Here is a 23,763-nt window from a genome sequence, read left to right as displayed (position 1 = left end):
GAGTTTGCATTCTAGTAAACATGGGAGATGGACAATATATAACTAAACAGTAACAAAAAACAAGATATTGTTTGATGATGACAAATAGCATAAAGGAAATGACAGAGTGATAGCATAGAGAGAGGTTAGGTTGGGAGCTCTGTTTTTGAGAGGGTCTTTAGTGAACTTCTATTTAAGTGTATGACATTTGTGTTGAGATCTAAAGGGTGTGAAGATCACAAACAGGAATTTTTGCAGGCAGCAAGGAGGGCAAATACCAAAGCCCCAAGGACATAATCTGTATGAAACAGTTCAAGATCAATGAGAAGAGCTGAAGCTTAAGGAATGAAGAGGAGAGCAAATGAGGAGAAATTGGAAGAGGCAAGCAAGCATCAGATCAGGAAAGCTTTTGTTAAAGACTGAAGAGCTTTCATTGCATATTAAATAGGAAGGCATTGGAAAATTTGAAGCAGGGAAGTTTGAGTGAGTGATGTCATACAGCTGAAGACTCTGTCTTCTTTGTGAAGGGAAGGGGCTATCACAAAAGAAGGAGTGGTGAGAGCAAATGACTATAAAGGAGACTTTTGCCTTAACCCAGGTGAGACATGACAGTCATGGGGAGAATGGTGGGGGCAAGAGTATTGAGAAAAATGGACTAAAACAATAAGACAGTATCACTTTTTTAGATTCCACATATAAGTGATACCATATGGTATTTGTCTTTGTCTGACTTAATTCATTTAGTATAATACAAATTGCCTTGAGCAGAAATGGGTTTGGCTATCTTTCCATACCTTCACTGGCCATTTGTATTTCTTTCTCTGTGAAATGCCAGTTCATGTTCCTTGTTACTTTTTTGTTTGCTTTTGAGTTTTCTTCCATATATATATATGGGAAAGGATTATTGATATATATCTCATTTTTTCTCATTTGTCCTATGTATATTTGCTTTATTAATGTTTTTGATATATGGAACAGCTATATCACATTAATTAATTTTTTACATTATGATTTCTATGTTTATATCATTCTTATGAAGGCTTCTCCACTCCATGCTTACAAATAATCATTCAGATATCATTCTAGTATATTTATTGTCTTATTAAATGTTAAAATTATTAAATCATCTAGACTATACATGGGGTATAGTATATACATGGGGTATAGTATAGAAAAGAAGTGGAGTTCCTGACTTATTTTTCTGCTAAGATAGTAGCAAGTTACCTCATTATTTTTAATGATAAGTCACCTTTTCATCACTGATTTGAAATGCTACTTTTATTACATCCTACCTTCTTTCATATTTTTGGAACTTTTCCTGGATTTTCTGTTATATTCCTTTGATCTATTTGTATACAGCTATAATGATACTAATAATTTTAATGACTAAGCTTTAAAGTACATTATGAGAAATGCTGGTCTGGAAGAAGCACAGGCTGGAATCAAGATTGCCAGGAGAAATATCAATAACATCAGATATGCAGATGACACCATCCTTAGGGCAGAAAGTGAAGAGGAACTAAAAAGCCTCTTGATGAAAGTGAGAGAGGAGAGTGAAAAAGTTGGCTTAAAGCTCAACATTCAGAAAATGAAGATCATGGCATCTGGTCCCATCATTTCATGGGAAACTGATGGAGAAACAGTGGCTGACTTTATTTTTGGGGCTCCAAAATCATTGCAGATGGTGATTGTAGCCATGAAATTAAAAGACGCTTACTCCTTGGAAGGAAAGTTATGATCAACCTAGATAGCATATTCAAAAGCAGAGACATTCCTTTGCCAACAAAAGTCCGTCTAGTCAAGGCTATGGTTTTTCCAGTGTCATGTATGGATGTGAGAGTTGGACTGTGAAGAAAGCTGAGCACTGAAGAATTGATGCTTTTGAACTGTGGTGTTGGAGAAGACTCCTGAGAGTCCCTTGGACTGCAAGGAGATCCAACCAGTCCATCCTAAAGGAGATCATTCCTGGGTGTTCATTGGAAAGACTGATGTTGAAGCTGAAACTCCAGTACTTTGGCCACCCCATGGGAAGAGTTGACTCATTGGAAAAGGCTCTGATGCTGAGAGAGATTGAGGGCAGGAGGAGAAGGGGATAACAGAGGATGAGATGGCTGGATGGCATCACCGACTTGATGGACATGAGTTTGAATGAACTCTGGGAGTTGGTGATGGACAGAGAGGCCTGGTGTGCTGCAATTCATGGGGTCACAAAGAGTCAGACACAACTGAGCGACTGGACTGAACTGAACTGAAGCTTTAAAGAATGATTTTAAATATGTTAGCTTAGTATATAGTATTTATTCATTACTTTTACAGAATTTCCCTTGATATAATTTTTTTCTAATTGTTTTCAGTCCATTCTATAGAACTTGAATGTACTCAAGTCATAATATTTGCAAATACTTTTGAGTTCTTCTTTCCTAATAGCTACACTTCTATGTTCACTCTCATATAATTATGCTTTGAGAACAATGATAAGAAAATTGAGGGATTACAGAAATCTTTGTTTTGTTATATGCTTTAAAGGGAATGGTTCCTGGATATTACCAGTAAATATGATACCAGGTTTTGGTTTGAATGATATTATTTATTTACATTTAATATACTTATATAAAACTAATAAAATCATAAATAAGAACAATAATGCCTATATTTATTCTACTTTTAGGAAATATTTTTATCAGGGAGATATATGGAATTGTGATTACTATTGGCATTTTTGAAATGACTATTGTTTTCTTTTCTAGCTTTTGACATGTCAATATTAGTATGCTTATGTATTTCCAAAATAGCAATATCTATGAATTCACATAATGATTTTAGCTTGCTTATGGTGTAATTTTAATTTAGTGTTCTGCTGAATTATTTTTGCTACTGTACTTCATAGGATTTTGCATCAGTAGTACAAATGATGTTGTTCTGTGGTGTTAGTATCTGCATCTCAGGGAAACTAAGGAAGAAATAAAGAACAGTAGAGGATCAAACACAAATAGGGATGACACATTAGCTTTCATTTGGTCCCTCCCTACAGAGCTTGATTTATTTATTCAATTTTCCTAAAGCTGACTCCTCCATAATGGATAAATATAGCTGTCAACAGATTGATTCTCTCTTAAAAGAATAGTTCATTCTTTTGATCTCAAATCAAAAAATTCCAAGAAAGAGATATACTGAACAGTGCATACTATAGAGAGATTTCTTTTGCTGTAAGGTTAAGGAGGATGTCAGGTTAGAGAATGGGGAAGACAAGGGAAAGGGTAGAATAAAGAGATAGTGGTTTAATGCTAGGAAAGAAAAAAAGATTTTCACCGTCTTGTACCAGTTTTAGAATCTGAGAAATTGACATATAGATAATATATCTGACTGCAAAAGCAGTCCAGCAGAAGTTCTGCAAATCTGATCCTTCTGGGGAAAAACAGCTTTCTGTCGCCTCCCTCCCAGTGGGTTCAAGGGTAGAAAATAAACCCTAAAACTTAAAGCTTTCAAGTGATGGATTTTGAGCCATATATGTAGGGAGCATGGAAGCTTATTTTATTTGATCCTCTCCTTTCTTTATTTGACTTGCATGGAGCTGCAGATAGAAGAGGAGTCTTCTAGGGGACATACACTGTGCCTTGATTCTCAGGAAAAGGAGAAAGCTAAGCTGAAGTACTTGGAATTTCAATTTCTAGAAATGGGTCACAGAAAGTTTCTACTAACTGTATCTGTCATTAGGGAAAGAACTTTAAAATTTTGTACTAGATGGACCTGGAACCATCCCAACTGAAGTAAACTACAGCTAATGAATTAATAATAATAATATTATCTTGCATTACAGAAAAAAGGCAAAGTTTGAATTTTCTTCCATGCTGTTGCCATAGCTATAACTTGTCTTCAAATGAGCATTGGAGGATAACAAAACAATTAGCTAATGGATAGCAATGGAAAAGGAAAGCATTGGAGAAGGAAATGGCAACCCACTCCAGTGTTCTTGCCTGGAGAATCCCAGGGACAGGGGAGCCTGGTGGGCGGCCGTTTATGGGGTCGCACAGAATGGGACACAACTGAAGCGACTTAGCAGCAGCAGAAGCAATGGAAAATTTACAAACAGCTGGCCAGGCTTTGTTCATTTGTTTGTTTCTTTTCCAGAGCTTTTGTTTGTGCTTGTGATTTTGCATAACATGAATTTAATAAATACATCTATCCTACTAGCTAAAATATTCCTGGTCTGGATGAGAAATGGACGGAGGTGCCTGGTGGGCTGCAGTCCATGGGGTCGGACACGACTAGGAGCAACTTTACTTTATTTTTTCACTTTCATGCATTGGAGAAGGAAATGACAACCCCCTCCAGTGTTCTTGCCTGGAGAAACCCAGGGACGGGGGAGCCTGGCGGGCTGCCGTCTATGGGGTCGCACACGACTGAAGCGACTTAGCAGCAGCAGTAGCAGCATGTTGTTCTACAAAGGAAACTCCAATTTTTTGATTTTTATGTCCATTAAGCAAATTTTGGGCTGTAAGACTGAACTCTGTTTGGAAAGTTAGAGAGAGAATACCAGAGCTTTTATGTGCTTTTGATCTTTGCCTACTTCCTAGTATTTTCTTTGTCTCTTTCTCCCTTATTAATTACATGCTAGTCACACTGGTGCTTCCTGTTGTTGGATGAAACAAGTTTTCCATCTTCAGGCATTTACTTAAAATTTTCTCTTTGTTCTAAAACATCTTATTCTGAATTTGCAAGGGTCCTTTCAGTACCTATCTTAACCACCACTGTCCATGGAATTCTCCAGGCAAGAGTTCTAGGGTGGGTTGCCATTCCCTTCTTCAGGGGATCTTCCCAACCTAGGGATCAAACCTGGGTCTCCCGCATTGCAGGCAGACATTTCACTATCTGAGCCACTGGGGAAGCCCTTCCTTAGAAAAGAATCCTAGCTTCATTTCAGTTTAGGTCTCTGCAAGATATGCTTTCTTAACTCTTTGTTATTTTTCTTCATAACAGTGTAGTCAGTTGAATAATTGGTTGTTAAATATCTATGTCACAACTAAAGTGTAAGCTCTATGTCTTTCTGGTTCACCATTATATGCCTAGTACTCAGAATGAACAGATGTATAAATGGTATGAATGAATGAATGAATGACATATTGTAGTGATTTCTGAATTAGAATAGTCACTACTTCCTGCCTCAAGTTTAACCTACACACACACACACACACACACACACACACACACACATACACATAACCTCTCTGCTACTGCATGTTAGCTCATTTAAAGTCTAGGGAAACCAGTGGGAGTTAGAGAATGAAAGCTTAGCTTCTTCACTGGAATTAGAGGAAGAAAGTGAAGAGCATTAAACACAGAAGCAGCTTTGGAGAGTGAGGCCCTGTAGTTCCCCTGGAGATCCAGAATAAAGACATACGTCTATTTTGTCTAGAGCCTTGCCTTGTCTATTTACCCTGGATGCCAGGGCAGGCCGGTTGGCTTTATTTAGTTTGGGCTATGTTCTCGCTTTTGTCTCCCTATAGCACCGTGGCTGCCAGCATCAATGCCTTAGCAACAGTGACCTTTGAGGATTTTGTCAAGAGCTGTTTTCCTCGTCTCTCTGACAAGCTGAGCACCTGGATCAGTAAAGGCTTATGTAGGTATAGCCGGTGGATCTTCTATTCCATATCATGAAATGTATATGTGGTACATGTCAAAATCCTGCACACTCTATTCAGTGCGTGCTGACAGGCACAAGTGCACATGGAGATACATGAGTAATCTCACATATAAATTCTTTTTTAAATTGGGGTATAGTTGCTTTACAATATTGTGTTAGTTTCTGTGGCACAACAAAGTGAATCACTATATGTATACATATATCCCGTCCCTTTTGGACTTCCCATCCACCCCCCGCCCATCATCCCACCCATTTAGGTCACCGTAGAGCACTGAGCTGAGCTCCCTGTGCTATACAGGAGGTTCCCACTAGCTATCTATTTTGCACATGGTACTGTATATATGGGCTTCCCAGGTGGCACAGTGGTGAAGTATCTGCCTGCCAATGCAGGGAAAGAAGAGATGCAGTTTGATCCCTGGGTCAAGAATATCCCCTAGAATAGGAAATGGCAATCCACTCCAGTGTTCTTGCCTGGAACATTCCATGGACAGAGGATCCTGATGGGCTACACAGTCCATGGGGTTGCAAAGAGTCAGACAAGACTAAGTGACCGAACAACATATATATGTCAATCCCAATCTCCCAATTCATCCCACCTTTCCATTCCCACTCTCCCCGCTATGCAACCTTCTAAGACTGAACCAGGAGGAAATAGAAAATATAAACGGATCAATCACAAGCAATAAAATTGAAACTGTGATTAAAAATCTTACAATGTACAAAAGTCCAGGACCGGATGACTTCACAGGTGAGTTCTATCATTCATTTAGAGAAGAGATACCACCCATCCTTCTCAAACTGTTCCAAACAATCGTAGAGAAAGGAGCACTCCCAAGGTCTTTTTATGAGGCCAAGATCACCCTAATACCAAAATCAGACAATGATATCACAAAAAAAGAAAGTTGCAGACCGATAGAACTGATGAACATAGATGCTAAAATTCTCAAGAAATGCTAGCAAACAGAATCACATATAAGTTCTTACACTTCCAAAGATCCCAGGAAACCAGGAGGGTATCAAGAAAGAATGATTGGTTAGCTTAGCTTTCACCAGTCTTATATTTGACATTCTCCTGTGTTCATCCTACACTCTAGATTCATCACATCAACACCTCTTGATTATGCCATATATTGATCCTATTTGTTCCGACAAAGACAAAGACATTTAGGTCACTGTGGCCAGTCAGCTTGTCTAATAAAGTCAAATTGTTTTCTAAAGAATCCTTTATTACCAAACTCCCGGTAACCTTAACTCAAAAGATAATTGCTCTTTGCTTAATCATATAATCACATTTTATATTTATAATCACTGTAGCACTTATACTGAATTATAGTTTTACAAAATTTACTTCTTTTTAAGTATAAACAAATTATACACCTACTTACTATAGGAAATGTAGGTAATTTGGGAAAGTATATGTGCTTTTAAAATAAAATTATGTATAATTTTGTTCCTGGTTATTTTTTTTTTCTAGTATGCTATACTGAGCACCTTCCTGTGCCATTTAATGTATTATTTGAGAGCATGATTTTGAGTGATTGCTTAGTGTTTTACAAAATGACTCATTTTTATGCTGTTAGTTTGAAGTTTTTTTTTTTTTTTTGGTAACACTGTGATGAAATCCATATGCATAATTTTTTATCATATCTTTAATTTTTTTCCTTAGTCAGGAACTCCAAAAGAAAATTACCAGGTTGAATAAAATGCTATAGTTTTTGTTTTCATTTGTTTTGTAAAGCACATATGTGGCCATTGGCACAACTCTTGTTTATCCCCAAAATTTTAATTGATTTTCTAGTAAGTATGGTTATTACCTTCAAATATTGATGATTTTATGGTATCCTCATTCTTAAATGTTTCTCTAATCTGTGGTTTGTGTTGTCCATATTCTTCACTTTCTCTTATTTTCATAATTTTTTCCTCTCCCTCTGTGTATTTGAAGAGCTCAGATTTTTTCTGTGTTATTGTAAGTATTCCACAAAATAAATTTCTTAATAATAGTGATTTGAATTCTGCTATAGTATTTTGTTCCTCACATTTTACTATTAAAAATACAATCACACAGCAAAGTTTAAAGACATTTATCATGATCTCCTGTATATATACCACCAAGATTCTCCATTAATGTTTTATTGAACTTGATTTTTCACACATCCATCTAACTCTCTATCCATCTATTAATCCATCATATATTTGATATATTTAAAAGTAAATCCAGACATCAGTACACTTCCCTCTAATTATTTTAGCATATTATTAACTAGAATTCAATAATTGTTTAAAGTTTCTTAAGCGTAAAATTTATCCACAATGACGTGGAGAAATGTTAAGTAGGCATTTGCTGAGTTTTGAAAAATGCATACACCTGTGTGACTTAGCCACTAAAGTTATAAATTATTACCATCACCCTCGAAAGTTCTCTCTTGGTTATTCTGGTCAATTCCTACTCCCACTTCGTTCCAGAGGCAGTACTTATGATATTTTTCATCATAGGTTAGTTTTAACTCTTCTAGAATTTTAGGTTGGAGGAGGGAATGGCACCCCACTCCAGTACTCTTGCCTGGAAAATCCCATGGATGGAGGAGCCTGGTAGGCTGCAGTCCATGGGGTTGCTAAGAGTCGGACACGACTGAGCAACTTCACTTTCACTTTTCACTTTCATGCATTGGAGAAGGAAATGGCAACCCACTCCAGTGTTCTTGCCTGGAGAATCCCAGGGATGGGGGAGCCTGGTGGGCTGCCATCTATGGGGTCGCACAGAGTCGGACATGACTGAAGCGATTTAGCAGCAGCAGCAGCAGCAGCAGAATTTTAGGTAAATAGAATCACACAGTACACATTTGTTTTTGTAAGACTCCTTTCACTCAGCATAATATGTTTGAGATACATTCATAGTGTTTTGTGTATCAGTATTTCATCCCTTTTTATGGCTGAGTAGTATGACATTGTATAGATACACTGGTTTTTTTTTTTTTTTAACTTCTATTGATGTACCTGGATTATTTAAGTCTGAAGTTCTTTTGATACAGCTGCTATGGATATTCTTGTACAAGTCTTTTGTGACCATGTTTTCATTTCTCTTTAGTAAATACCAAGGAGTAGAAGTGCTTGGTTAACTACCATAGTTTTCAATTTCCTTGTAGTCCTTTCTGATCATACCTGGATTCATCCTCACCTAAACTACAGGTGTTTACCCTATCCTGCTGTTTTTTTCTTGCCATTTGTTTTCTGTTGACCTGCACTTTTCACTTCATTGAGTCCACATGTTTTTGCATAGTATAGAAATTACCAGATAGTTTCTAAATACTTTTTATGGTTCTTAAGGTAAATTATTTCCAGAAAACATACTCTGTATTTGAGCTTTTAAGTTAATATATTCATTTCCTTTTTGGCAACATTTTGGCATGGATCCTATCTTTTTTCTTTTCATTTATGCTTGAACAAGAGATTGGTGCTGACCAATATTTGTTAACTGGGTAATTGAATTGCCTTGATTTTTTTTTTACTATCTTGCATAATGAGTTACATACAGCTCATAGCAGGTGGATGAGCATCACTTCTTGTGCAATTCCCAGTTTCTAGCAGATATTCAAGAACATGCTGGGTAGAAGTTTCTGCTATGCTCACGGTTTATTGTCTGATCCTCCAAGCTGTTGTAACTCTGGGAAAATCCATAGGATTTGCTGAAACTGTGGTGCTTTCTCTCTCTCGCACATTTACTGCTTTGTCTGTGGATCCATACACTCTAGGTCTCCATGGAACACCACCAATTTTCCCTAAGCCCCTTGCCTTGAAAGTTGCTATTGATTGTGATTTGGTGGATGTATAAAGATTTGGGGGAGAGGGGGCCTGAATCAATTCTCTAGTCAGCACAGAAAAGTAGAACCCTTGGATTGAGGGGTGGTTTCCTAGAATCCCATTTGAAACAGATAAGTGTTGGCTCAGCAAGAAGATAATTAATAGTTGAGAAAATATGTCTTTTAAATTTTCTTCAGGCAGGTGAAATTCTCCTTATTCATGAAGTGATACAGAAGTAGGGTAAACATTTATTTCTGATGTCTAATCTATCATCTTTAAAAATAATGGGAGCAATTTTATAATTCTGAAAGGTGTTTATTGGTCAAACTTGGTTTTATTGTTATTGTGTAGGTTTCCTTGTTTTTCTATGTTTTATTGAGAAATTGGAAAACACAGCTTTAAAGTTGCTACTCTGATTTCATCCTAAAAGTGAATTCCTGATAATAAATATTATGGATATCACATACCAAATCTAATATAATAATAATAATAATAACAAGCATATAATACTTGCTATATAACAGGTACTCTTGGATAAATTAATTTAGATGTCATCCCTTCCTAGAATATGAGACCTTTGGGGGAAGTGGTATTTATAGCATTGGCATTTAGAAAGCGTTTGACATACTCAGTGAAATTAATGGTGACATTCGGAACTGAGCCAAATATTTACCTGAGAGAGAATTTCAAATAAAATGAGAAAAATAATTTTCTCTATTTTTGTCACTGTGTCTCTATATCTATCTCCAACTCCTTGTCTTTCACCCTTTCTCATTTAGTCTATAGGTTTTAATGGGAACTGAATAGTTTTAAGGTAGTTTTTAAACAAAGATGTATAAAAACAATTGTTTTTTAAAATAGGGCTTAGAAAAAGATATCACCTTTAAAAGATAACCAAGATATGCTGATTCATCCAGCAAGATCCTATGATGCTAGAGGCACACTGAAGATGCTTCAGAGCCTGGTACCCTGATGACCCTCATGGTGCTCCAACATAGCCATGTAAACAAAGAAATCCTTATGCAATATACTGAGGGCCATAAGGAGGTTATGAATAAAACATGAAAAGACCAGAAAAAATTTCCAGATTTTCAAAATCTGCAAGGTAAAGTGTATAGATATTTAGCCATTTTAAAGATGAAAAACTACATATATCCCAGAGAAGTTAGTAATTTCTTCAGCTGATTACAGGTAAGTGGTTGAAATGGACTTGCTGCTGCTAAGTCACTTCAGTCATGTCCGACTCTGTGCGACCCCATAGACGGCAGCCCACCGGGCTCCCCCGTCCCTGGGATTCTCCAGGCAAGAATACTGGGGTGGGTTGCCATTTCCTTCTCCAATGCAGGAAAGTGGAAAGTGAAAGTGAAGTCGCTCAGTCGTGTCCGACTCTTTGCAACCCCATGGACTGCAGCCCACCAGGCTCCTCCATCCATGGGATTTTCCAGGCAAGAGTACTGGAGTGGGGTGCCATTGCCTTCTCCGTGAAATGGACTTAGTTCTCACTAATTTAGTCTGGATTAGTCTGTAGACTAGTGATCTTTCTGCATCTTCATGTTGCTTCAACATGACAGTTTTCTTCTTAAATCCTGGAGAGAAGCCTCCTCAAGGCTGGATTCCAGCTCATTCTGCCTGACTGAGGAAAGCATGTGTTGTGGGAGAAAGTCTCATTAGTGCCCTTCTTGGGGTTTGTGATAGCTACATGGGGTAGACAATCCTTCCCGAGACCCCTTCCAATACGGCTTGCATGAGAGAAGACCCTGAGTAGGAGCTCAAGAAATCCCTCAAAGCAGGTTGGATGACAGTCATGCATTTTCTTTCTTCAGGTCTTTTATTTGGCGTGATATGTACCTCCACAGCTGTGGCTGCATCCCTCATGGGTGGTGTCATACAGGTAATGACAGATCTGAGAATTGATTATCCTTAAATAAAAACTAGGATAATCATATTAGTAAAATCAATAATTATAACGGACATTTATAGAATGTTTATTATGGTCTAGCTGCAGTCTCGAATGTATTACCTCATTTGATCCTCATCACTTCCCTAAGATGTAGTATGAGTAATGTACTAATGTCACAGGTGATGAAACTAAGAAGTAGAGAGGTGAAGAACTGTTCCAAATTCATATAACTAAAGCATGATAGACCTTGGAAATGAGCCCACCTCTACCTATTAACAATGCTGAAAGTGAAAGAAAGTGAAGTTGCTCAGTCATTTCCGAGTCTTTGCAACCCATTGGACTGCAGCCTACCAGGCTTCTCCATCCATGGGATTTTCCAGGCAAGAATACTGGAGTGGGTTGCCATTTCCTTCTCCAGGAGATCTTCTCAACCCAGGGATTGAACCCGGGTCTCCTGCATTGTAGGCAGACGCTTTACCATCTGAGCCACCAGGGAAGTCAATGCTGAAGTACCTCCCCCAGTTTAGCTTATGTCAACACTAGAAAGTGCTGATAATCTGTTTCAACATTTATTTTGTAGATGATACAGAAAAAAATGAAAATATCCTGCTCAAGTTCTCCCAGCTAGTTAGTGGTTAAACCATGTTTATGACCCAAGTCTTCTAAGCTCCCCCTTTTCCTTCCTCAAATTGCCCAACTCCCAAAACATCATCAGATAAGCAATCTTCATAGTCTACATCAACCATCTTAATCCTATCACATCTTTGTTTAATTTGAACATCCTGTATATTTTCTTGGCATGGTTTAGGTTTTTAAAACATGCTGCTTAAATGTAGAAATGAGTGAAAGTGAGTGAATAGTCATCACTGACTTTTATAGGATGTGTTTTAGTTTCCAGAGTAGTAGATCTTGCTTGATCCTTCCAATAATTCTTTACATAGGTTCCATTATTTCCTTTTTGAAGTACAGGAAACTGAGTTGGGTAGTTTAGTACCGTAACAACCATTTCATCCTCTGTCTTTATAAGAGAAGTTGTGGGACTGGAAACGTCCTGTCCTCTGTGCTAAGTATGAGCTTTATTTAATAACAGTTACTTGCTGATCTCTTTACAACTTTTGAGGATTTTGATATCTCCCCCTCCACACAGCAGAACTGACGTGTTCATGAAGTTGTCTTTAGTGACCTCAACAGCATTTTTTAAGGTTTGCGTGCTTAGTCGTTAAGTCATGTCTGACTCTTTATGACACTATGGACTATAGCCCTCCAGGCTCCTCTGTCCATGGGGGTTCTTCAGGCAAGAATACTGGAGTGGGCTGCCATTTCATTCTCCAGGGGATCTTCTTGACCCAGGGATCAAACCCAACGTCTCCTTTGTCTCCTGCGATGCAGGTAGATTCTTTACCCAGTGAACCATTGGGGAAGCCCCCTTTTACGGTTTATTTCCCCCCATTTCCAAGTTACCTCTGATGCTTTGTGCCCCTTTGTTTTCTCCCCTTTATACAATCATTATTTACTCTTTTTTCTGTCTATTTTTTATTGGCATATAGTTGATTAACAATGTTGTTTTAAGGATGTATCACCATGTCCAATTTGGTGAGAATTTGAAACAATGAATTGTTTTCTTCCAGAGATATTCCCATGTTAAGCTTATTTGCCATTGAGGCATGAAAGGCTCCAGAATAGATAAGGTCTCTTGCAACACTGGTGTAACACGTCAAGCTTATCATGAAGAGGCAGCTGTGAGGAATGCTTGTCCTTATTCAAATAAGTATGCTAGGCTTGCTTCCTTTCCTGATTGGTTAAAATGTGTGTCACAAAGTTCACACAGTTTAGGGGATGCCAGTGGGCAAGAAATGAACACATTGATGTGTTGTTTCCTAGGAAAGAGATTTGTGTCTAAAATGCTCTCCTTGCTTCTCTGAAGACATCTGATTTAACAGGTACAGAAAGACAACTATAATATACCATTTAATTTTCCAATGCATTACCTTTTCAGAAAACTACAGCACACAGTACCATAGCAAAGGCTCTGGGAAAACCTAGTAAGCTGTTTCATTTTAAATATGTGAACATAGAATCATGTACAGGGAGGGAAGATAGTAGGAGGGGCAGGTAGCATCAGTCAGTTCAGTTGCTCAGTCATGTCCAACTCTTTGCAGTCCCATGGACTGCAGCACACCAGGCCTCCCTGTCCATCACCAACTCCTGGAGCTTACTCAAGCTCATGTCCTTAGAGTCAGTGATGCCATCCAACCAGTTCATCCTCTGTCATCCCCTTCTCCTCCTGCTTTCAATCTTTCCCAGCATCAGGGTCTTTTCAAATGAGTCAGTTCTTCACAATAGGTGGCCAAAGAATTGGAGTTTCATCTTCAGTGTCAGTCCTACCAATGAATATTGAGGACTGATTTCCTTTAGGATGGACTGGTTGGATCTCCTTACAGTCCAAGGGACTCTCAAGAGTCTTCTCCAACAACACAGTTCAAAAGCATCAATCCTTCAGCACTCAGCTTTCTTTATAGTCCAACTCTCACATCCATACATGACTACTGGAAAAACTGTAGCTTTGACTAGACAGACCTTTGTCAGCCACATCAGTAGAGTAACCAATGGAGATCTGGTAAGTAATGATTTGTGGAGTTCCCTCTGGGAAAAGCCATTCTATTATCAGTCCAGTTCAGTTCAGTCACTCAGTCGTGTCCAACTCTTTGAGACCCCATGAACCGCAGCACACCAGGCCTCCCTGTCCATCACCAACTCCCGGAGTCTACCCAAATCCATGTACATTGAGTCGGTAATGCCATTCAACCATCTCATCCTCTGTCATCCCCTTCTCCTCCTGCCCTCAATCTTTTCTAGCATCAGGGTCTTTTCAAAGGGTCTATCTATTATGCTGCTGTCTTAGTGGCCATCAGCTACTGGGTTGGTCAAAAAGTTCATTTAGGATCTTAAAGAAAACCGGAATGTACTTTCTGGCCAACTCAATAGTTCTGCTGAGGGCTGCGATGACCTCTGTTATTGTTGTTCAGTTGCTAAGTCATGTCTGACTGTTTGCAACCCCACGGACTGCAGCACTCCAGGCTTCCCATGCATACCACGATCTCTAGACTTGTTTTTTTCCCCAATTTAAGAAAGTGCTTTGTTTGTTTTCTGTGGGAGTGGGTGGTGATCTTTCTTTCTTTCAAAGTATAAAAAGAAGTACATTCTAGATTTCAAAACAGTCCATCAAATGACACACCTCAGGGATTAGAGAGCTCACCAACAGGGGAGGTAAGAAGATAATAGTAAGATGATAATAATGGTGGATAATATTTCGGGGGTGATTATCATGTGCTCCAGAGTGCCGGTTCTATTTAGATTCTATTGGATTCCACATTGAATACTCTCAAACAGGCACACACACACAAATCCTAGGAAGCAGGTATTAGAAGCAGTTATTTTGATCCCCATTTGTCATCTGAGAAGGCTAGGACACCCCGTACTGAAACACATTTCTTTAGCTGCAATCCTCTCCTTGCAGCAGGGGCTTAAATGAGATTTGGCCATTGGGGTAGGGGCTATTAAATGAGCTCTGTCTTCCTTCAATAAAACATACTTAATGACAAAAAGAAAGACAAGAAATTGAAGTTGGTTTTGTATATTACAGAAATATGCATTTTTAAAATCCAGAAACTCTTTGATTTATTTCTCTTTTATCACATGAAGACTTCCCCCTTACCTGGAGCATATTGGCTAAGGACTTTGTAAGAGATTGATCATTATTTTTCTCCTACAAGGGAAATAAACATTTATCCCAATTTATTGAGTCTCCCATATAATAGCTAGTAAGTTAGCTTCCAAATTCAGCAACCATAGCAACTAGAAATTAATACTATCAATCAGCAGAGAAAATGTGAAGACTATTAAGTATTGACTTTGGGGAAAAGTATCTACTGTAATTTTATCTATCTCCATCTTGTCAAAGATCTATCTGTGGCATTGATTTCTCTAAAAATTATCCTGGAAAAGCAATCATAACAGTGCATTGTAGCTCATTTTTCTGGACAAAAGAATTTATATTATAGCTGGATTGGACTTGAAGTCCCTTTGGTCCTACTTCTATTTTATTTTATTAGAGAAAGAAGACTCTCTGAAGTAAAATAAATCTGAATTAATAACTGAAGTTTCACCAGATCATATTTACATGTGGCAGAGTCAAAATGAGAATCTAAATATTCTCTTAGTGATGAGCTCCTTCAAAGAACTTTTTCCCCTTAAACAGAAAAAAGGAGACCATGATGGTTGTCCATGCTTTTGTCTTTTTTTAGGTGGGACTTGCTTTTAGAAGAGAAAATATGGGTTTTAGAGCCAAACAAAACTGACTTCAGACTTTAAATATCACCTCTGCAACATTCTAACTGAGAGTATACATTGAATATGCTTTCTTTCAGTCCAAATTTCTCATCTGTAAAATCCAGTTAGTGCTATCAACTAAGCAGGGTAATTGTGGGGATGAAATGAGATCATTTGTTTAGAGTGCCAAAGTAGTTCATCTCTATTATCTGACACATAAGACATGGAGCCGGTGCCTGACAAACAGAAAAGATGTATAAAATGTTTAGAGCAGTCTTATCACAGCCCCTTGATCTAAGAGCCCTGCAGTTGTATGAATAGAACTAGGGTTGCATTGCAGAGTAGCTTTGCAGAGTAGCTTTGTGTATGTGTGTGTGTGTGTGTGTGTGTGTCTGTGTGCATGAACATACATACTTAAGTACATGCTCCCTTCCAGGTTTATCAGTGCCTGTGTATGCTCAAGACTTTCAAAAAGCTATGGTACAAAACTATATAGGTTCATAGAAAACTTGTTTAATTAAAACCCATTGCCAATTCACTGGGTTCAACAACTTAATGGCTAAGAGAGATGGAAATGCATTTGCCAAACTATATCCAAAGGAGACGCAGCCATAACAATGGTATGTAGGATACAGAGTATCCAATGGCCTCCCCACCATGTTCCAAATTAATGCTGCAACATCCTTGAGGTATTCTGGTGAGATAGCAAGAGTGGGTTAATAATTATTGTCAAAATAATAGAGTTGTTCAAACTAAATTAAAACAACTGGATCAACTGCATAAGATATGCAACCAAGTTATAGATGTATTTATTAAATACATTATTAAAAAAGCCTTCTTTTAAAAAACTGTGTTATAATCCCCTTAGCATGTTGTGTTAGTTTCTGCTGTACAATGAAGCAAGTCAGTCATATGTATACATATATTCCTTCTCACTTGGACCTCTCTCCCACCCCCCTACAAAAGCTTTTTGACAAGATTGAAAATATAAACAAATCAGTAATTTCCAGCTTGCGGGAAAACTTATTCTACAAAATCCAAATTGTCTGTGTTCACACACACACACACAAGTGTGTTTATAGATATTTTTGTTTTTTTACATAATGCTTACCAATGAGCCCAGAAGGGAGAAATGATTTTGAGAAAGCACATGATTAATAAGTGACAAGGTCAGGACTAGGACTGTACTTCATCACATGTCCAAGAAAGGGAGTTGGTCCTGGGTGGGCCACAGATTCAGGGGAATATAGTTTGTTGATCTGATCTGCTTTGCTCCATAGGCTGCCCTCAGCATCCACGGCATGTGTGGGGGGCCGATGCTGGGCTTGTTCTCTCTGGGAATTCTGTTCCCTTTTGTGAACTGGAAGGTAAGTCTCCCACACCCTTCTGCATACTTCCAGCTGAGACTGGGCCCAGCCACTCTTCCCTCAGTCCTCCTTGGAAAGGCCATTTGTCTTTGCCAGAAAAAAATGAGGTCTTCTTTCCATAGTAGATCTAAATAGAGCCCTAGCCCTCCAATCTCTTAATCTGTGAGTCTGTATTAAGAGCACAAAACAAAGTAAAAGCCAGTCATGAAATATCATATTTTATGGCATCAATGCTAACTCTTTAGGGTTTAAGTTGTCTTCTCTAAATTAAGAGCCCACAAAATGAAATATAAAACAGATACTAAGATCAGAAATAGTTTAGTTAAAACCCAACTTTGAAAACTTTAAAAGTGTAAATTTTCTTTTCTATATTTAGTTACCCCAAATTATAAGTAACTTAATTAAGCTAATTAACTAATTGAAGAAGGAGAGAGGAGGCCAGCCTACATATTTTAATATCTGGGTATTCTTGGTTTTGACAAAGGTACAAATACTAGATACCATACAAGCTAATGTGTGTGCGTGAGTGCTAAGTCACTTCAGTCGTGTCCAGCTCTTTGTGACATTATGGACTATAGCCCGCCAGGCTCCTATGTTCATGGGATTCTCCAGGAAAGAATACCAGAGTGGGTTTTCATGCCCTCCTCCAGGGAATCTTCCCAACCCAGGGATCAAACCCACATCTCTTATGTCTCCTGCATTGGCAGGCAGTTTCTTCTTTACCACGTAGCCTCACTGGGGAAGCCCCAGTACAAGCTAATGGTATGTCCTTAAGTAAATATTGGTTGGATGACTGTGTAGTAAAAATAACTCAAAAGGCACACTTGTTTGGAAATATAATACAATGCTCAGTTGTTGCAAATACTTTTCTGATCTTTCATTTATAGCATCTGGTGGCACTAGTGACAAAGAATCCACCTGCCAGCGCAGGAGACGCAAGAGATGTGGGTTCGATCCCTGGGTCTGGAAGATCACTGGAGGAGGAAATGGCAACCCACCCCAGTATTCTTGCCAGGAAGAGACTATGGACAGAGGAGCCCATTAGGCTACAGTCCACAGTGCTGCAGAGTCAGACGTGACAGCAAACGTGTGGTGTAGTCCAAGGGCTCCAGTAGTCAAGTCACATTCATTGCTTTGGTTTCCCTAAACAATAACAAACAGAACATTCTGGTGCTGTAACTGAAGAGACGTTTTTATGAATAAATAGAGAAACCAACAAGTTGTTTTCTATCACAGAGAAAGATCAGCTATCTGGCAGAGACCAGCAAGATTCAGTTTTACTTTTCGGTGGTCCTGATCCCCGCTGGGTTATTCTATTTCCTTGGAAGGAGAAGTGAGTGACTCACTGACTTTTAACTTTTTATCGAGAAGTATGACCCTTAACTGACATGACTAACATTAGACTCAAACCAAAAACTCCAAACTTGGAGTCCAAGGACATGACCAGCATCACCTGGGAAGAGATATGGGAATAAAAATTTCTATATCACAACCTACAATGGATGTCAGGGGAAAATGACCCCAGTGTCTCCATTATCTGAGGTTTTCCTGAATTTCTGAAACTCTTCTTCTGGGAACTGAGGTTCAACAAGTATTTTTTAGTGATAGGAAGGAGAAGCCAAAAGGAGAAAAAAAAAAATCCTGCTAAAATTTACATAAAATGACCACAATAAAATCCTCCAATGTCTTCATTTAAGGAACAATGTATTCCTAAATAAAGCTCACTGTGGGAGTTTGAAGGCAGGCAGTGTGCTGTTTTGAGCACAAGTGGCCAGGATTGGGAGTAGAAAGCCAGAATGTCTGAGACATAAGGCTTTTCATCTCATTATTCTTTCAATGGCTTTGATCTTTCAATGGTCAGATCTCTCATTAACTTTTGCTTTTCTTTTCAAGGGTGCCCTAGCAGGCCTTCTGACCGGAATCCTCTTGTCATTTTGGGTGGCCATCGGGGCCTTCATTTACCCTGCACCAGCCTCTAAGACATGGCCTTTGCCTTTGTCGACTGACCAGTGTGGCCTATCAAACGTGACGGAATCGGTGCCTCCAGTGCTTTCCAGCAGGTATTCTCACCTTAAAGATGGCGTCAGGTCCCAGAGAGACGGTCACCAAGTTAGAGAAAGGTGCATACTTCATGCTAAGTCTGAGGAGACCATCTTGCTCTCCTAAGAGAGAGTTGTTCTGGACGGTACCCAGCAATAAAGAGTGCCCCAGAGTTCCAGCTTTACGTAAATATGCATTCCTCTGCATCCCGGTGCCCAAGAGTATGCATTCCTCTGCATCCTGGTGCCCAAGGATGAACTTGGCAAGAGTGTTAATTGGAAGTCTCAGTTCTCAGGTCCACTACGCTATTGCTTCCTTCCTCCTGTGCTTATTCTATATTTTTTCTTGGAATGCTGAATCCTGGCTCTAACAAACTTTTTTTTTTTTTTTTTTTTTTTGCTTGAATAACAGCTAAGTATTTTTTAAAACGGAGAAGGCAATGGCAACCCACTCCACTACTCTTGCCTGGAAACTCCCATGGACGGAGGAGCCTGGTAGGCTGCAGTCCATGGGGTCGCTAAGAGTCAGACATGACTGAGCTACTTCACTTTCACTTTTCACTTTCATGCATTGGAGAAGAAAATGGCAACCCACACCAGCGTTCTTGCCTGGAGAATCCCAAGGATGGAGGAGCCTGGTAGGCTACCGTCTATGGGGTTGCACAGAGTCAGACATGACTGAAGAGACTTAGCAGCAGCAGCAGCATTTTTTAAAAACAAGCTGAGGCATCATCTCACATATCAGCCTGGGTTTAACACTCTTTCTGAATATTTTCCAAATCCTTTGTTGTTCTTCTACGAAGGCGTGCTGGTCTATTTTATGATCGTTAACTCTTATATGTAGACTTTGTGGCTTACTTATCTTTAATCTCCAGTGTCTGTCACAATTTCTGACATTAAATCTGGGCTTAGTAAATGTCTGAAATGGAAAGCATGGTCCTTATTTCCATTGTGGTGTAGTAGTAGGACTTGTAATGCAGGAATGGATTGAGTTGAGTGAAATATAAAACACAACCACTCCACAGTCAGTTATTTAAAAAAAAATGATCAAATGGCAAAAAGATAAGCTTTGGGGTTTTGAGAGATTGTTGTTTAGTTGCTCAGTCATGTCCAACTGTTTGTGACCCCATAGACTGTAGCCTGCCAGATTCCTCTGTCCTCGGGATTTCCTAGGCAAGAATACTGGAGTGGGTTGCCATTTTCTCCTCCAGGGGATCTTCCCAATCAGGGATCATACCTGGTTGATCATTGGCTCATCACCACTGAGCCGCCAGGGAAGACCATTCTAAGAAATGCCGAGCCCTCAGCCATCCTCTTAGTCACTGTGAATCATGACTTCACACTCAGAACTGAGGATATGCTGCTGTTCTTCACAGACCCGCCATCGCTGAGACCTGGTATGCCCTCTCCTACCTGCACTACAGCACTGTGGGCTGCCTGGGATGCATAGCTGCTGGGGTAATCATCAGCTTCCTAACAGGTCAGTTACATACTTTCCTCTTCTTGGGGCCAAGGAAGACATGGGCTAGTCTTATGCATTGCCAAATGAGGTACCCATCTTACAGGCATGATTTGGGGTTCACCACAAAAAGACTGACCTAGTTCTCAAATGGACAATCCTTAAAGGAACTCTTGGAAGCGTGCAACACCTAATCCATTTTTCCTTTTATTATTAGGTCTCCAAAAGGGCAAGGATATTCCACCACTGCTAATTAGACCAGTCTGCAATTTATTTTGCTTTTGGTCTAAGAAATACAAAACACTGTGCTGGTGTGGAGTTCAGCATGACAGTGGAACAGAGCAGGTAAGCTGATGTTTGAGCTTCTGAACAATGTGAATTGGCTCAAAAGGATTCCGTTTCTGCCCATTTAAACCATGTACAAGGCCGGGAGTTGGGAGGATAGCTGGTGGATATGACAATCTGAAAGAATCTGTGTTTCCACTTCAGTCACCTCAGCTAAATTCCCTGGTAGCTCGGCTGGTAAAGAATCCACTTACAATGCAGAGGAGGAGACCCTGGATAGATTCCTGGGTCAGGAAGATCCTGGGGAAATCCTTGGAGAAGGGATAGGCTACCCACTCCAGTATTCTTAGGCTTCCCTGGTGGCTCAGCTGAATCTGCCTGCAAGATGAGAGACGTGGGTTCGATTCCTGGGTTGGGAAGATCCCCTGGAGAAGGGAACAGCTAGCCACTCCAGTATTCTGGCCTGGAGAATTCCATGGACTGTATAGTCCATGGGGTTGCAAAGAGTAGGACATGACTGAGCAACTTTCACACTTTTGGAACTTCAGCTTTTATCTGAGAACAAAGGGGAGACCATGCAGTGTGACCTGGACATGAACATGTCTGGTATGTCACGGAGTGTAAATATAAAGTAAGATTTATTGGTGGAACTTCTCAGATAGAGATACAGCAGGATACATACTATCTCCCAGCTCTCCTCTTATCCTTCCAAGAATCATGTTTAGGCCACACAGGGTGAGGGAAATTGTCCCATTGCTATTAAGGTCTAGAGATACTGTCCAAGTATGATTAAGGTCACATCAGCCCATGACCATAACAGCCTTACTGACTTGATATAGGAAGCAGGGCCGGGACACCCCAGGGGAGCCAGGGAGTGCCACCCTCAACAAAAGGGTAAGGCTGCTGTTTCTGCTGGAGGATTCTAAGAGCGGTCTAAGTAAGGGAAGAGGGACTGGAGACAAAGCCATCTGTGGCAGCTTTGGTGGAACAGCAGTAATCACTCAGAGTTACTATGACATCTGATAATGCCAGGACCTTGACAGAAGCAATGATTCCTGTTGGGTTTGCAGCTGCTTTTATCTGTGTCTGTCCTCTCAGTCAGATTACAGGCAGGAATTTTTTTCCCTTAAAGTGAAGGCTTATTATCTTTCTTTCAAACCCAGATATTTCACTCTTTCAGTACTCTAGGAGAGGGACTCTTTTCCCTTATCACAGCTCTTAAGTTGTCATCTGCTTCCCCCCTACCCAAAGCCCATAATAACATGTATGTGAAGTAAAGCTGAGTTTCATAGTTTTTGCTAAGGAGAGCACCTTCTTGACAGGGGCTTGGAATGGGAAGGCAGCCTATTTGCTGACAAGGCAGCTGGCTAAGCAGTGTATTGTTTGGATAAATGGAGCTTGAGGAAGTTCTAGAAAAAAAAAGAATAATGTTATTTACTGCTTTACAGACTTATCATCCTGGGCACAAATTTCCTGAGATAAATGGGAAATCTTGGTGATGCAGGCAGCTTCTGTTCTCAAGGCTGAGTCTAGAGTGGGAGGGAACACTTAGTTGTCACTACTGGGCTCCTTTGCCAAGAAATAACACTGAGCAGCCTTCTGCAGAGTTCTCATACAGGGCCCCTGTTGTGACCAGAAGACCTGCTGTTCATGGAAAGGAAGAAGGTGACCACCTTCTGAGACTCAAATTTGTCTCTCCTAAGCAAGTAATACTACTGCCTCACAGGACTATTGTACTAGAGACATAAATGTCTTCACTCCATGCGTTGATATATTGTGCGATGCAATTACTGGCTCAGTTGTGTTCGACTCTTTGTGACCCCATGGACTGTAGCCCATCAGGATCCTCTGTCCATGGGATTTTCTAGGCAAGAATACTGGAGTGGGTAGCCATTCCCTTCTCCAAGGGCTCTTCCCAACCTAGGGATCGAACCTGGGTCTCCTGCATTGCAGGCAGATTCTTTACTGTCTGAGCCACCAGCTCACTAAACTGCTCTGTTATTATTATTATTATTATTATCATCATCATCATCATCAGAAATGGCACCTACATGGATTGAGGCATCAAAGCTATCAATTAGGAAGTGCCCTGGGTCAGAGTTGTTTGTGCTGCTTTCATATTTATCTATCTTTTTTTCTTTTTCAAAAGGGAAGGTGTGAGCAAGATTACCTCAGTTTAATTTTGGGATACATTAAGACTTTCCCACTAATATGTGTCTCTCTATTTTCCTCAGGAAAACCTTGAGAATGGCAGTACCTGGAAACAAGGAGCTGAATCTGTCTTACAAAACGGCCTCAAGCAAGAAAGCCTGGTTCCAGGCTATGATCCCAAGGACAAAAGCTACGACAACATGGCTTTAGAGAAGATTACCCATTTCTAAGGCAACACACACACATGATACACAGATACACACAGTCCACATACTTCTTTCCTAATGTTTAGTGGGCTTCCCTGGTGGCTCAGACAGTAAAGAATCCGCCTGCAATGCGGGAGACTTGAGTTCAATCCCTGGGTTGGGAAGATTCCCTGGAGGAGGGCATGGAAACCCACTCCAGCATTCTTGCCTAGAGAATCCTCATGGACAGAGGAGCCTGGTGGGCTATAGTCCATGGGGTCAGACATGACTGAGCAACTAAGCACATTGGTTAGTAGACTTCGTAGCTGCCACTACTAGAAGACAGGGTTGTCTGAAGGAGATCAGCCCTGGGATTTCTCTGGAAGGAATGATGCTAAAGCTGAAACTGCAGTACTTTGGCCACCTCATGCGAAGAGTTGACTCATTGGAAAAGATCCTGATGCTGGGAGGGATTGGGGGCAGGAGGAGAAGGGGACAACAGAGTATGAAATGGCTGGATGGCATCACTGACTCGATGGGCGTGAGTCTGAGTGAACTCTGGGAGTTGGTGATGGACGGGGAGGCCTGGCGTGGTGTGACTCATGGGGTCGCAAAGAGTCGGACACAACT

At 39.9% G+C, this 23,763-nt stretch overlaps 1 protein-coding gene across 1 annotated transcript in view; it reads left to right on the top strand.

Annotated features, from left to right (window-relative positions):
* SLC5A12 (solute carrier family 5 member 12) overlaps positions 1–23,178 on the top strand; it is a 49,468-nt gene extending 26,290 nt beyond the window's left edge. The window contains exons 9-15 of the mRNA XM_055549166.1: positions 5,484–5,596; positions 11,242–11,309; positions 16,928–17,014; positions 18,908–19,074; positions 20,430–20,533; positions 20,730–20,857; positions 23,032–23,178. Coding sequence (XP_055405141.1) covers positions 5,484–5,596; positions 11,242–11,309; positions 16,928–17,014; positions 18,908–19,074; positions 20,430–20,533; positions 20,730–20,857; positions 23,032–23,178 — 814 coding nt within the window. The remainder of the gene's footprint in view (positions 1–5,483; positions 5,597–11,241; positions 11,310–16,927; positions 17,015–18,907; positions 19,075–20,429; positions 20,534–20,729; positions 20,858–23,031) is intronic.
* The last annotated feature ends 585 nt before the right edge of the window (positions 23,179–23,763 follow it).

This window comes from Bubalus kerabau, chromosome 15, assembly GCF_029407905.1.
Source record: "Bubalus kerabau isolate K-KA32 ecotype Philippines breed swamp buffalo chromosome 15, PCC_UOA_SB_1v2, whole genome shotgun sequence".
NCBI classification, from domain to species: domain Eukaryota; kingdom Metazoa; phylum Chordata; class Mammalia; order Artiodactyla; family Bovidae; genus Bubalus; species Bubalus kerabau.
This window is presented reverse-complemented; position numbering and strand designations above follow the sequence as displayed.